General features: G+C 56.5%; 1 protein-coding gene across 1 annotated transcript in view; it reads right to left on the bottom strand.

The window, feature by feature from the left end:
- Positions 1-13,929: 13,929 nt before the first annotated feature.
- The window catches only part of LOC134908857 (uncharacterized), a 340,940-nt gene continuing 339,917 nt past the window's right edge, over positions 13,930-14,952 (bottom strand). Inside the window, exon 7 of the mRNA XM_063915045.1 lies at positions 13,930-14,049. Coding sequence (XP_063771115.1) covers positions 14,026-14,049 — 24 coding nt within the window. The 3' untranslated portion in view covers positions 13,930-14,025. The remainder of the gene's footprint in view (positions 14,050-14,952) is intronic.

A 14,952-nucleotide genomic window follows, 5' to 3' on the forward strand; every position in this document is an offset into this window, starting at 1 on the left:
GGGTGGAGGGGGGGGGCGGTGGATGCAGGTGGGGGGGGGGGGGGGGTGCAGGACCTATAACTATGTGATTGTATGTGTAACAATATATAGGACACGGATAAGGATGCATGTGGTATAGACATACCGGCATGAAGAGGTATATGGTGTCATTAGACACAGAGGGGAGTGCTGGTACAATGCGGAACAGAGGCAGCTGTGTCCTCTCTCTACACCTTCTGATCCTTCAGGTGTAGCAACGCGGACATGTTGCGCACACAATGTGTCCACGCGGCCACAGGTGCACCAGTCCCCTCTGCATGCGCTATGTACGCGCCCCCCTCAGGTGAAGTAGGAGGAGGGTGCGCAGGCTGGAGCTGCTCCCAGGGCCAATGGCCATGGGCAGCGCGATCATCTGCTTGGTGCTGGGCTTGCTGAGTGAGGGATAGGGAGGAGGCGGCAGAGCGGAGCATCACCAATATACCGGTAACTACGGTGAGCACCGCAGAGGGTTACGGCTCCTGTCCTCCTGGTGAGGGTTTGTCAGGGAGGTATCAAGGAGCCGGTGGTATGGACCCTGTATGGGACGCAGGGGGGTAGGGAGGGGACACAGAGACGCAGGGCCATAGGGAGGGGATAGAGAGATGCAGGGCGGTAGGGAGGGGATACAGAGACGCGGGGCGGTAGGGAGGGGATACAGAGACGCGGGGCGGTAGGGAGGGGATAGAGAGAGGCGGGGCGGTAGGGAGGGGATACAGAGATGCAGGGCGGTAGGGAGGGGATAGAGAGACGCGGGGCGGTAGGGAGGGGATAGAGAGATGCAGGGCGGTAGGGAGGGGATAGAAAGACGCGGGGCGGTAGGGAGGGGATAGAGAGACGCAGGGTGGTAGGGAGGGGACAGAGAGACGCGGTAGGGAGTGGATAGAGAGACGCGGGCGGTAGGGAGGGGACAGAGAGACGCGAGGCGGTAGGGAGTGAATACAGAGACGTGGGGCGGTAGGGAGGGGACAGAGAGACGCGGGGCGGTAGGGAGGGGATAGAGAGAGGCAGAGCGGTAGGGAGGGACAGAGAGACGCGGGCGGTAGGGATGGGACAGAGAGGCGGGCGGTAGGGAGGGGACAGACAGATGCGGGCGGTAGGGAGGGGACATAGAGACGCGGGCGGTAGGGAGGGGACAGAGAGACGCGGTAGGGAGGGGATAGAGAGACGCGGGGCGGTAGGGAGGGGATAGAGAGATGCAGGGCGGTAGGAAGGGGATAGAAAGACGCGGGGGCGGTAGGGAGGGGATAGAGAGACGCGGGGTGGTAGGGAGGGGACAGAGAGACGCGGTAGGGAGTGGATAGAGAGACGCGGGCGGTAGGGAGGGGACAGAGAGACGCGAGGCGGTAGGGAGTGAATACAGAGACGTGGGGCGGTAGGGAGGGGACAGAGAGACACGGGGCGGTAGGGAGGGGATAAAGAGACGCAGAGCGGTAGGGAGGGGACAGAGAGACGCGGGCGGTAGGGATGGGACAGAGAGGCGGGCGGTAGGGAGGGGACAGACAGATGCGGGCGGTAGGGAGGGGACATAGAGACGCGGGCGGTAGGGAGGGGACAGAGAGATGCGGTAGGGAGGGGACAGAGAGACGCGGTAGGGAGGGGATAGAGAGACGCAGAGCGGTAGGGAGGGGACAGAGAGACGCGGGGCGGTAGGGAGGGGATACAGAGACGCAGGGCGGTAGGGAGTGAATACAGAGAGACGTGGGGCGGTAGGGAGGGGACAGAGAGACGCGGGGCGGTAGGGAGGGGATAGAGAGACGCAGAGCGGTAGGGAGGGGACAGAGAGACGCGGGCGGTAGGGATGGGACAGAGAGGCGGGCGGTAGGGAGGGGACAGACAGATGCGGGCGGTAGGGAGGGGACATAGAGACGCGGGCGGTAGGGAGGGGACAGAGAGACACGGTAGGGAGGGGAAAGAGAGACTCGGGGCGGTAGGGAGTGAATACAGAGACGTGGGGCGGTAGGGAGGGGAAAGAGAGACGCAGGGCGGTAGGGAGGGGACAGAGAGACGCGGGGCGGTAGGGAGTGAATACACAGACGTGGGGCGGTAGGGAGGGGACAGAGAGACGCGAGGCGGTAGGGAGTGAATACAGAGACGTGGGGCGGTAGGGAGGGGACAGAGAGACACGGGGCGGTAGGGAGGGGATAAAGAGACGCAGAGCGGTAGGGAGGGGACAGAGAGACGCGGGCGGTAGGGATGGGACAGAGAGGCGGGCGGTAGGGAGGGGACAGACAGATGCGGGCGGTAGGGAGGGGACATAGAGACGCGGGCGGTAGGGAGGGGACAGAGAGACGCGGTAGGGAGGGGACAGAGAGACGCGGTAGGGAGGGGATAGAGAGACGCGGTAGGGAGGGGACAGAGAGATGCGGGGCGGTAGGGAGGGGATACAGAGACGCAGGGCGGTAGGGAGTGAATACAGAGAGACGTGGGGCGGTATGGAGGGGACAGAGAGACGCGGGGCGGTAGGGAGGGGATAGAGAGACGCAGAGCGGTAGGGAGGGGACAGAGAGATGCGGGCGGTAGGGATGGGATAGAGAGGCGGGCGGTAGGGAGGGGACAGACAGATGCGGGCGGTAGGGAGGGGACATAGAGACGCGGGCGGTAGGGAGGGGACAGAGAGACGCGGTAGGGAGGGGACAGAGAGACGCGGTAGGGAGGGGAAAGAGAGACGCGGGGCGGTAGGGAGTGAATACAGAGACGTGGGGCGGTAGGGAGGGGAAAGAGAGACGCAGGGCGGTAGGGAGGGGACAGAGAGACGCGGGGCGGTAGGGAGTGAATACACAGACGTGGGGCGGTAGGGAGGGGACAGAGAGACGCAGGGCGGTAGGGAGTGAATACAGAGACGACGGGGCGGTAGGGAGGGGAAAGAGAGACGCAGGGCGGTAGGGAGGGGATACAGAGACGCGGGGCGGTAGGGAGGGGATACAGAGACGCGGGGCGGTAGGGAGGGGATAGAGAGAAGCGGGGTGGTAGGGTGGGGATACAGAGGTGTAGGGAGGAGGAGATACAGAGACGTGGGGCGGTAGGGAGGGGATACAGAGACATGGGGCGGTAGGGAGGGGAAAGAGAGACGCGGGGCGGTAGGGACAGGGCCGGTTCGAATGCCCTCGGCGGCCCGGGCAGGGAATGGGGGCGTGGCTTACTACAGGGGGCGTGGTCAGTCACGCCCCCTGTACAGCAGAAGCGCCGCTTAAATGCTGAGCGGTGCGCGATGACGTCATCGCGCACCGCACAGCAAAAGGTCCTCTCCGCGAAGGGAAACTAGACGCGTAGTGTCTAGTTCCCTTCGCGGAGAGGACCTTTGCTGTGCGGTGCGTGATGACGTCATCGCGCACCGCTCAGTAATGGTCCTCTTTGCGAAGGGAAACTAGACGCTACGCGTCTAGTTCCCTTCACGGGACCAGAGCCGCAGGAGCCGGGGGGACACAGCGGGCAGCGGAGGGCACAGCAGTGGCGGATCTTGCCATGGTGCGGCGCCCTCCGGAAGGCGGCGCCCCGGGCAAAAGTACTGCTTGCCCGTGGCAAGATCCGCTACTGGGTAGGGAGGGGAAAGAGAGATGCGGGGCGTTAGGGAGGGGATAGAGAGACGCGGGGTGGTAGGGTGGGGATACAGAGGCGTAGGAGGAGGGGATACAGAGACATGGGGCGGTAGGGAGGGGATACAGAGACGCGGGGCGGTAGGGAGGGGAAAGAGAGATGCGGGGCCGTAGGGAGGGGGAAGAGAGACGCGGGGGCGTTAGGGAGTGAATACAGAGACGTGGGGTGGTAGGGAGGGGAAAGAGAGACGCAGGGCGGTAGGGAGGGGACAGAGAGACGCGGGGCGGTAGGGAGTGAATACAGAGACGTGGGGTGGTAGGGAGGGGACAGAGAGACGCAGGGCGGTAGGGAGTGAATACAGAGACGTGGGGCGGTAGGGAGGGGAAAGAGAGACGCAGGGCGGTAGGGAGGGGATACAGAGACGCGGGGCGGTAGGGAGGGGATAGAGAGAAGCGGGGCGGTAGGGTGGGGATACCGAGGTGTAGGGAGGTGGGGATACAGAGACATGGGGCGGTAGGGAGGGGATACAGAGACATGGGGCGGTAGGGAGGGGAAAGAGAGACGCGGGGCGGTAGGGAGGGGAAAGAGAGACGCGGGGCGTTAGGGAGGGGATAGAGAGACGCGGGGCGTTAGGGAGGGGATAGAGAGACGCGGGGTGGTAGGGTGGGGATACAGAGGTGTAGGGAGGAGGGGATACAGAGACATGGGGCGGTAGGGAGGGGATACAGAGACATGGGGCGGTAGGGAGGGGGAAGAGAGACGCGGGGCGGTAGGGAGGGGATAGAGAGACGCAGGGCGGTAGGGAGGGGATACAGAGACCCAGGGCGGTATGGAGGGGATAGAGAGACGCAGGGCGGTAGGGAGGGGATAGAGAGATGTGGGGTGGTAGGGTGGGGATACAGAGGCGTAGGAGGAGGGGATACAGAGACATGGGGCGGTAGGGAGGGGATACAGAGACATGGGGCAGTAGGGAGGGGAAACAGAGACGCGGGGCGGTAGGGAGGGGAAAGAGAGATGCGGGGCCGTAGGGAGGGGGAAGAGAGACGCGGGGCGTTAGGGAGGGGATAGAGAGACGCGGGGTGGTAGGGAGGGGATAGAGAGACGCGGGGTGGTAGGGAGGGGATATAGGGACGCGGGGCGGTAGGGAGGGGACAGAGACGCGGGGCATAGGGAGGAGGGGAAACAGACGTAGGGTGGTAGGAAGTGGATACTGAGACGTGGGGCGGTAGGGAGGGGACAGAGAGACGCGGGGCGGTAGGGAGGGGACAGAGAGGAGGGGCGGTAGGGAGGGGCGGTAGGGAGGGGACAGAGAGTCGCGGGGCGGTAGGGAGGGGAAAGAGAGACGCAGGGCGGTAGGGAGGGGACAGAGAGACGCGGGGCGGTAGGGAGTGAATACACAGACGTGGGGCGGTAGGGAGGGGACAGAGAGACGCAGGGCGGTAGGGAGTGAATACAGAGACGTGGGGCGGTAGGGAGGGGAAAGAGAGACGCAGGGCGGTAGGGAGGGGATACAGAGACGCGGGGCGGTAGGGAGGGGATACAGAGACGCGGGGCGGTAGGGAGGGGATAGAGAGAAGCGGGGTGGTAGGGAGGGGGAAGAGAGACGCGGGGCGTTAGGGAGGGGATAGAGAGACGCGGGGTGGTAGGGAGGGGATAGAGAGACGCCGGGTGGTAGGGAGGGGATAGAGAGACGCGGGGCGGTAGGGAGGGGATATAGGGACGCGGGGCGGTAGGGAGGGGACAGAGACGCGGGGCATAGGGAGGAGGGGAAACAGACGTATGTTCGGTAGGAAGTGGATACTGAGACGTGGGGCGGTAGGGAGGGGACAGAGAGACGCGGGGCGGTAGGGAGGGGACAGAGAGGAGGGGCGGTAGGGAGGGGACAGAGAGACGCGGGGCGGTAGGGAGGGGAAAGAGAGACGCGGGGCGGTAGGGAGGGGATAGAGAGACGCGGGGCGGTAGGGAGGGGACAGAGAGGAGGGGCGGTAGGGAGGGGACAGAGAGACGCAGGGCGGTAGGGAGGGGAAAGAGAGACGCGGGCGGTAGGGAGGGGACAGAGAGACGCGGGGCGGTAGGAAGGGGACAGAGAGGTGGGGCGGTAGGGAAAGGATATAGAGACGCAGGGCGGTAGGGAGGGGAAAGAGAGATGCGGGGCGGTAGGGAGGGGATAGAGAGACGCGGGGTGGTAGGGAGGGGATACAGAGACGCGGGGCGGTAGGGAGGGGATAGAGGGAAGCGGGGCGGTAGGGAGGGGACAGAGACGCGGGGCATAGGGAGGAGGGGAAACAGACGTAGGGCGGTAGGAAGTGGATACTGAGACGTGGGGTGGTAGGGAGGGGAAAGAGAGACGCGGGGCGGTAGGGAGGGGACAGAGAGGTGGGGCGGTAGGGAGGGGACAGAGAGACGCGGGGCGGTAGGGAGGGGACAGAGAGGTGGGGCGGTAGGGAGGGGACAGAGAGACGCGGGGCGGTAGGGAGGGGACAGAGACACGGGGTGGTAGGGAGGGGACAGAGAGATGTGGGGCGGTAGGGAGGGGATAGAGACACGCGGGGCGGTAGGGAGGGGACAGAGAGACGCGGGGCGGTAGGGAGGGGACAGAGAGGTGGGGCGGTAGGGAGGGGACAGAGAGGTGGGGCGGTAGGGAGGGGAAAGAGAGACGCGGGGCGGTAGGGAGGGGACAGAGAGGTGGGGCGGTAGGGAGGGGACAGAGAGACGCGGGGCGGTAGGGAGGGGACAGAGAGGTGGGGCGGTAGGGAGGGGACAGAGAGACGCGGGGCGGTAGGGAGGGGACAGAGACACGGGGCGGTAGGGAGGGGACAGAGAGATGTGGGGCGGTAGGGAGGGGATAGAGACACGCGGGGCGGTAGGGAGGCGACAGAGAGACGCGGGGCGGTAGGGAGGGGACAGAGAGGTGGGGCGGTAGGGAGGGGAAAGAGAGACGCGGGGCGGTAGGGAGGGGACAGAGAGGTGGGGCGGTAGGGAGGGGACAGAGAGACGCGGGGCGGTAGGGAGGGGACAGAGAGGTGGGGCGGTAGGGAGGGGACAGAGAGACGCGGGGCGGTAGGGAGGGGACAGAGACACGGGGCGGTAGGGAAGGGATACAGAGACGCAGGGCGGTAGGGAGGGGATAGAGACACGCGGGGCGGTAGGGAGGGGACAGAGAGACGTGAGGCGGTAGGGAGGGGACAGAGACACGGGGCGGTAGGGAGGGGACAGAGACACGGGGCGGTAGGGAGGGGACAGAGACACGGGGCGGTAGGGAGGGGACAGAGAGATTTGGGGCGGTAGGGAGGGGATAGAGACACGCGGGGCGGTAGGGAGGGTCCCCAGTGAGGAAGCTGATGAAGAAAGGGGGGAAGTAGTGGAGGGGGTGGACTTGTGTAAAGTGGCGACCAGACATAGATACAGTGGCTAGGATGGTGAAAACGGGGCGTGACCTAAAGTAAAGGGGGCGTGGCCTCGCGGGTATGTTCTCTCTCGCGCCGGGGGTGTTTCCAGCTTGCCTGTAGATGCTGGCAGCCCCCGGAGACTGGAGTTTGTGTGGCGGCTCTTCTGTGTGACAGGAGGCGAGTGCTGCAGGAGATGACGTCACTGCAGCACTCGGCTCCTGTCACAGCAGGAGAGCGGACAGCTGGATGTGTGCGGAGGAGGCGGCGGGTCTGTGTACGCGGGGCAGGGAGGGCTATGAAGCCTTCTCCTGCGCCACCCTCCTAATGTCTATGCCTGTGGCAGCAGCTGTTGTTGTACGGCCGGCGCCGTGGCCGGGGAGTCAGAGTTGCTGGGGGGGGAAGGGGTGTGAGATGGACAGGCAGCAGGAGCAGAGACTTGCTGCACATGTGGTGGGCGGGCTCTGTGACTCCGCCCACCGCTGTGACTCCGCCCAGCGTTACGGCCAGGTACAGAATCACAGACTTGGGCTAATATATAGGAGATATATATAATATATTATATATATCTATAGTGAGTGCTTCTGTGATCTTTATTTAAACAATGTGGTGACGTACCACATGTACCCAGCAGGGACAGGTGGGTGCAGTGATTCAATGTCTTTTTTATTTAACTCTTTAATCCATGTATATTCTTAAAACCTGGACTGTAATAGTGGCGTTTCGGAAACTCTGCGTAATCTCTTTATGATGCCAATTTCTGATGCTACCCAGGGCGCATATAATCCATCGACTCTTTGGTTTACCTGATCGCAGTCCGCCTTGGTTCGAGGGATTTTTCTCCATATTTTATTCCATAGAAATAATTACCACTTTCTCTTACGTCCTAGAGGATGCTGGGGACTCCGTAAGGACCATGGGGATAGACAGGCTCCGCAGGAGACATGGGCACTTTAAGAAAGACTTTAGGAATGGGTGTGCACTGGCTCCTCCCTCTATGCCCCTCCTCCAGACCTCAGCTTACTACTGTGCCCAGAGGAGACTGGGTGCATTACAGTGAGCTCTCCTGAGTTTCCTGATAAGAAAGTATATTTGTTAGGTTTTTTTATTTTCAGGGAACCCTGCTGGCAACAGACTCCCTGCATCGAGGGACTGAGGAGAGAGAAACAGACCTACTTTAGGCTCTGTTTCTTAGGCTACTGGACACCATTAGCTCCAGAGGGAGTCGGAACACAGGTCTCACCCTGGAGTTCGTCCCGGAGCCGCGCCGCCGTCCTCCTCACAGAGCCGGAAGATAGAAGCCGGGTGAGTATGTGAAGAAAGAAGACTTCAAAGGCGGCAGAAGACTTCAGATCTTCACTGAGGTAACGCACAGCGGTAGTGCTGTGCGCCATTGCTCTCACACACCTCCCACACTGCCATTGATCTCACACACCTCACACACGGCAGTCACTGTAAGGGTGCAGGGCGCGGGGGGGGGGGGGGGGGCGCCCTGGGCAGCAATATATCCTCATTTTCTGGCAAAAAGAAGTATATACAGCTAGGCACTGTATATATAAAGAGCCCCCGCCAGTTTTTACATTATTTCAGCGGGACCGAAGCCCGCCGCTGAGGGGGCGGTGCTTCTCCCTCAGCACTCACCAGCACCATTTTCTCCACAGCTCAGCGCTGAGAGAAAGCTCCCCGGACTCTCCCCTGCTTACCACAGTGAAAGAGGGTTTTAAAGAAGGGGGGGGGGGGGGGGGCACATAATTGGCGGCAAATAGATGATTACAGCGCTATCTGGGTAAACATACTGTGTCATTAGCGCTGGGTGTGTGCTGGCATACTCTCTCTCTCTGTCTTTCCAAAGGGCCTTGTGGGGGAACTGTCTCCAGATAAGAAAATTCCCTGAATGTGTGGTGTGTCGGTACGCGTGTGTCGGCATGTCTGAGATAAAAGGCTTTCCTAGTGAGGAGGTGGAGCAAATAAATATGGTGTCTCCGTCGGCAACACTAACACCTGACTGGGTGGATATGTTGAATGTGTTAAGTGCTAATGTAAATTTATTGCCCCTAAGTCGCAGGGACCCTCAGGGTCTCAAAAGCGCCCACTATCCCAAATAGTAGACACTAATACCGACACGGATTCTGACTCTAGTGTCGACTACGATGATGCAAAATTATAGCCAAAATTAGCTAAAAGTATTCAATATATGATTATTGAAATAAAGGATGTTTTGCATATCACAGAGGAACCCCCGGTCCCTGACACGAGGGTACACAGGTATAAGGAAAAGGAACCTGAGGTAACAATTACTCCTTCTAATGAGCTGAATGAGTTATTGGAAAATGGGAATCTCCAGACAAGAAACTGCAGATTCCCAAAAGGATTCTTATGGCGTATCCCTTCCCGATCAAGGACAGGATACGGTGGGAATCCTCCCCAAGGGTAGACAAAGCCTTGACACGCTTATCCAAAAAGGTAGCACTGCCACCCCAAGATACGGCTACCCTAAGGGATCCTGCTGATCGCAAGCAGGAGGCTACATTAAAGTCCATTCACACATAATCTGGTACTTTACTCAGACCGGCGATAGCGTCGGCTTGGGTTGGTAGCGCTATAGCAGAGTGGACGGATACCTTAACGACAGAATTGGATACCCTGGATAGGGATACCACTTTGTTAACCCTGGGTCATATTAAAGATGCTGTCTTATATATGAGGGATGCTCATGGCCTACTGGGTACTAAATTCAACGCTATGTCCATTTCTGCTAGACGAGTCCTATGGACCCGGCAATGGACAGGTGATGCCGACTCAAAAAGGGCATATGGAGGTTTTACCTTATAAGGGTGTGGAATGGTTTGGGGACGGTCTCTCGGACCTTGCCTCCACAGCTGCGGCAGGTAAATCAAATTTTTTGCCTTATATTCCCTCACAGCCTAAGAAACCGTCACATTATCAAATGCAGTCCTTTCGCTCAAATAAAAACAAGAGAGCACGAGGATCGTCCTTTCTTGCCAGAGTTAAGGGCAGAGGGAAAAAGCTGCCAACCACAGCTAGTTCCCAGGAGCAGAAGTCCTCCCTGGCCTCTACAAAATCCACCGCATGACGCTGGGGCTCCGTTCAGGGAGTCCGCCCGAGTGGGGGCACGTCTTCGACTTTTCAGCCACATCTGGTTCACTCACAGGTGGATCCCGGGACAATAGAAATTGTCTTCCAGGGTTACAAGCTTGAATTCGAAGAGGTACCCCCTCGCCGGTTTTTCAAATCGGCCCTACCAGCTTCTCCCCCAGAGAGGGAGATGGTTTTGAATGCTATTCAAAAATTGTGTCTTCAACAGGTGGTGGTAAAAGTTCCCCTGCTACAACAAGGGAGGGGGTATTACTCAAGTCCCGAAACCAGACGGTTCGGTCAGACCCATTTTAAAATTTAAAATCCTTGACCCTATTGTTAAAGCCTAATATTTGTCTTACTTAAAACCCTCTAAAAGGTGGAAGAACACAGTACGCTATTGGCGTATGGTATACCGTAAGGGTACGCACGTTACGTAACAATCGCTTAGCCGTAGTCGAGACGCTCGAGCGTCACGTTCGCTTACGGCCAAGAGATCACAGGCAGGCACGCTATAGGCTGCCGACTAACGTAATGGTATGCTACTAGCGTAGCGGACGCTTGGGACCACGAGGAGATCACAAGCGGCGCTGATGCTCACGATGTTAAACCTTTATAACTATACCATAAAACAATGTATTTATGTAGTAAACCTTGGTGCAGTGATAGGGTGTAAATGTAAAACAGTGTAACCTTATTAACTAGATAGCTGTGCGAGCGTCTCCGACGCTCTGAGAATACTTAGAAATATAAGAAATACACAGATACCGGTATTAGGTTCTAACACCTTATATGAACGTTCTATTTGCAAAAGAATAATACAATACAAGTCATACACTACCAAAATAACATTGACCACCTAACCAGAAAACTACACATAAAATACAATAGTAGTACAATAATACTTAAGAGAAAGAGAGAGAAAGAGGAGAAGAGAGAGAGAGAGATATGGCTCACGATAACAATAAAGGGAATATGGTTGCGGAGAAACTTACGCTCAAGGGAAACAATCGCATGCGCCTCTGGATATCCAGCTCCCGATTATCAGCAATGAGAACCGTTGAAGAGAATAGAGAGCTGGCCCAGATCGGCTTGTCCTTTTATACACTACACACAATACAGTACAATGGTCCCTATATTCTTATTGTTCATTGGACACAGGAATTCGTCTTCGCATTATAACAAAAGGTCATAGGTTGATTCATACAGGTGGGCTGTGACTATTTCCAACTGCTCAGGTGGGTGGGAAACTAGGTTTCCCGCCGCATGGATAATAAAGTGCAAATAATAGCAAATGTCCATAAACTTCTTATGTCCATAACTATTCGCACGAGCGATTAATCTGCTTCAAACCAACACCGGAATATTGCTAATTAAATACTCTTCCGATGGATACTAAACACCACTGTATAACCCTTGTCTGACCCTTCGTATCAAACAAAGAGGGATCTCTTTGTTCATGAACATGCTACATTAACTAAACTTTCAGATTCTATCAAAGGGACCATAATCTACAAAATACATTATATGGTTAAAATATGTAACGATCGAGTCACCCGCTAGACGCACACAAACTCTACCGTAAATGCGCATACCGTGCGCCTGCGGGTGCACGCACCAGCGGGTATGCGTACGCACGGGAGAGCGTGGGCACGCGCAGCGGGGACACGCATGAGGTGCAAATATGGTAGTGTGCATCATGATATTTTTCTGACTTTGACACTATACTTAAAAAGGTTCAAGTTCAAGATGGAATCGCTCAGAGCGGTCATCGCCAGCCTAGAAGGGGGGATTTTATGGTATCCCTGGACATAAAGGATGCATACCTTCATGTTCCCATATATCCACCTCATCAGGCGTACCTGAGATTTGCGGTACAGGATTGTCATTACCAATTTCAGACGTTGCCGTTTGGGTTTTCCACGGCCCCGAGGATTTTCACCAAGGTAATGGCGGAAATGATGGTGCTCCTGCGCAAGCAGGGTGTCACAATTATCCCATACTTGGACAATCTCCTTATAAAGGCGAGATCACGATAGCAGTTGTTGAACAGCAAGTCACTTCCACTGAAGGTGCTACAGCAACACGGCAGGATTCTCAATATCCCGAAGTCACAGTTAGTGCCTACGACTCGTTTGACCTTCTTAGGCATGATTCTGGATATGGACCAGAAAAGGGTTTATCTTCCGATAGAAAAGGCCCAGGAACTCATGACTCTGGTCAGGGAGAGGGTTTTCCAATGGGACCTACTGGACAAGTGGTCCGGGTCACATCTACAGATTCATCGGTTGATCACCCTGTCCCCCAGGGCCAGGGTATCTCTCCTGTGGTGGCTGCAGAGTGCTCACCTTCTGGAGGGTCACAGATTCGGCATTCAGGACTGGGTTCTGGTGACCACGGACGCGAGCCTCCGAGGTGTGGAAGCAGTCACACAAAGAAGAAGCTTCCAAGGTCTTTGGTCAAGTCAAGAAACTTGTCTTCACATCAACATCCTGAAACTGAGGGCCATATACAACGCTTTTCGTCAAGCGGAGACTTTGCTTCGCGACCTATCGGTTCTGATCCAGTCAGACAACATCACCGCAGTAGCTCATGTAAACCGCCAAGGCGGCACAAGGAGCAGAATGGCAATGGCGGAAGCCACCAGGTTTCTTCGCTGGGCGGAAAATCATGTGGGCGCACTGTCAGCAGTGTTCATTCCGGGAGTGGACAACTGGGAAGCAGACTTCCTCAGCAAACACGATCTACATCCAAGAAAGTGGGGACTTCATCAGGAAGTCTTCGCACAGATTGCAAGTCAGTGGGATCTGCCCCAGATAGACATGAGGGCGTCCCGCCTAAACAAAAAACTACAGATGTGTTACGCCAGGTCAAGAGACCTCAGGCGGTGGCAGTGGACGCCCTAGTGACACCGTGGGTGTTCCAGTCGGTCTATGTGTTTCCTCCTCTTCCTCTCATCCCCAAGGTGTTGAGAATAATAAGGAAAAGAGGAGTACAGACAATTCTCCTTGTTCCAGATTGGCCGCGAAGGGCCTGGTATCCGGATCTGCAGGAAATGCGCATAGAAGATCCGTGACCTCCTCCTCTAAGACATGACCTGTTACAACAGGGGCCCTGTCTGTTCCAAGACTTACCGCGGCTGTCCGTCTCCTCTGGGCACAGTTTCTCTAACTGAGGTCTGGAGGAGGGGCATAGAGGGAGGAGCGAGTGCACACCCATTCCTAAAGTCTTTCTTAAAGTGCCCATGTCTTCTGCGGTGCCCGTCTATCCCCATGGTCCTTACGGAGTCCCCAGCATCCTCAACGGACTGGGAGAAAAAGATTTACCGGTAGGCTTAAAATCTTATTATAACCAATATATACAAATAAGTGCATCCAAATATAACACAGTGAATATATTTACCAGAGATTAAATACAGAAACATATGTACACGATAAAGCAAACACCCAGCACCGCTGGCTCCTCCATGCTGCTTACAACATGGCTGCTGAATCCCATCAAGCGTTCTCTGCCGTTTCCGTGCTCCGTGTCTGACCAGTGGACACCACTGGGAAACAAGTCCGACAGCTGGTGTCATAGACACAACAGGCTGTGACAATTAGTAATTGTAATAATATTGTGCAACTTCATTTTTATTCGATGGCTGATGTTTATAACCCTAGGCATTGTTCTTTCACAGCGTGGTGGGTGAGCTCGCTGCGCCCCTACAGGGTATTTGGGAAGATCTGTGCGTTCTGTTTCTTTTGACGTCTATTTTTTTGTTTTTTTTTGCCATTTTATTTGCAGCTGTTTTTGTTTTATTTAGGCTGATTTATGCTCCACGTTGCATTGTAGAGGTGATCTCACTGTCTCAAGTACAGTTCTGCCTCTGTTGATCCTTGCTGTGTGATTTCTGCACTAGATTGTCCTCCCTCCGTAGCAGGAAAAGGGGCGTCTGTCGTGTGTGTCTTTGTGACTGCGAAACAGAAAGGGTCGAAGCTCAGGCTGTAGTTTAATTGGCTGTTTCTGTTTCCTCCTACAACAACAACAAACAAGCAAATCTAAATTCAGGTCACGCGACGTACAGTAAAAATCACGGATAAGCAACACAGCGTCGGCGCCAATGTTTCAACACACTATTGGCCTGATTCAGTGATGTACGTAATGTCGGTGCTGCACGCAGTGGAGCTGCCGTTGATTAGTGATAGCGTACGGAGGATTTATTCGCAAAGCAAGTGACAGGTAGTCAGCGTTTATGGGAGGTAGAGGGAGGGTTAGGATTCGACTGCGGGGAGGGTTAGGGTTAGGCACTAAGGAAGGGGGGGGGGGTTAAGGTTAGGTTGTGGGATGGAGGGTTAGGGTTAGGCACTATTAACAGAGGAGGCCCGTGTCTATCCTCCTCCATCAGGGACCCCTCCTCTGCAGCCGGCACCTGTCAGCACGATAGAGTCTGAGCACTAGAGGGACACAGACTCTCTTGCGGCCATTTTCCCAGAGATTTCCTTACTGCGCATGCACAAATCTCTGGAAAAATGGCCACTGCACCATTTTCCCGAGAAGAGATGACAGATGCTGCCGCAGGCAGGGAACGCCGGAAAGGTATTTATAAAATGGGTGCAGGACTAAGGGAGGTTTAGGGTTAAACTGCGGGAGAGAGGGTTAGGCACTAAGTGGGGAGGGTTAGGGATAGGATGCAGGTGGGGAGGGGGGGGGGAGTTTGGTTAGGGAGTGCGGTCTTCTGACCGACGGCATCCCAAGCATCAGGATACCGATACCATTCCTATAAGTATACCTCCCTAATGTCATGATTTAGGAGGATCAATCCCAAATCACTGGACCTGAAAACGGTGACATTTATTAGTAAGTAGGTGTGGCTCCATATAGAAGCGGACTTGGCAGAATAGGCGCGTTTCGTGTGAAATGGTGGGAGTAGCTTGTG

The sequence above is a fragment of the Pseudophryne corroboree genome, chromosome 4, assembly GCF_028390025.1.
Source record: "Pseudophryne corroboree isolate aPseCor3 chromosome 4, aPseCor3.hap2, whole genome shotgun sequence".
NCBI classification, from domain to species: Eukaryota; Metazoa; Chordata; class Amphibia; order Anura; family Myobatrachidae; genus Pseudophryne; species Pseudophryne corroboree.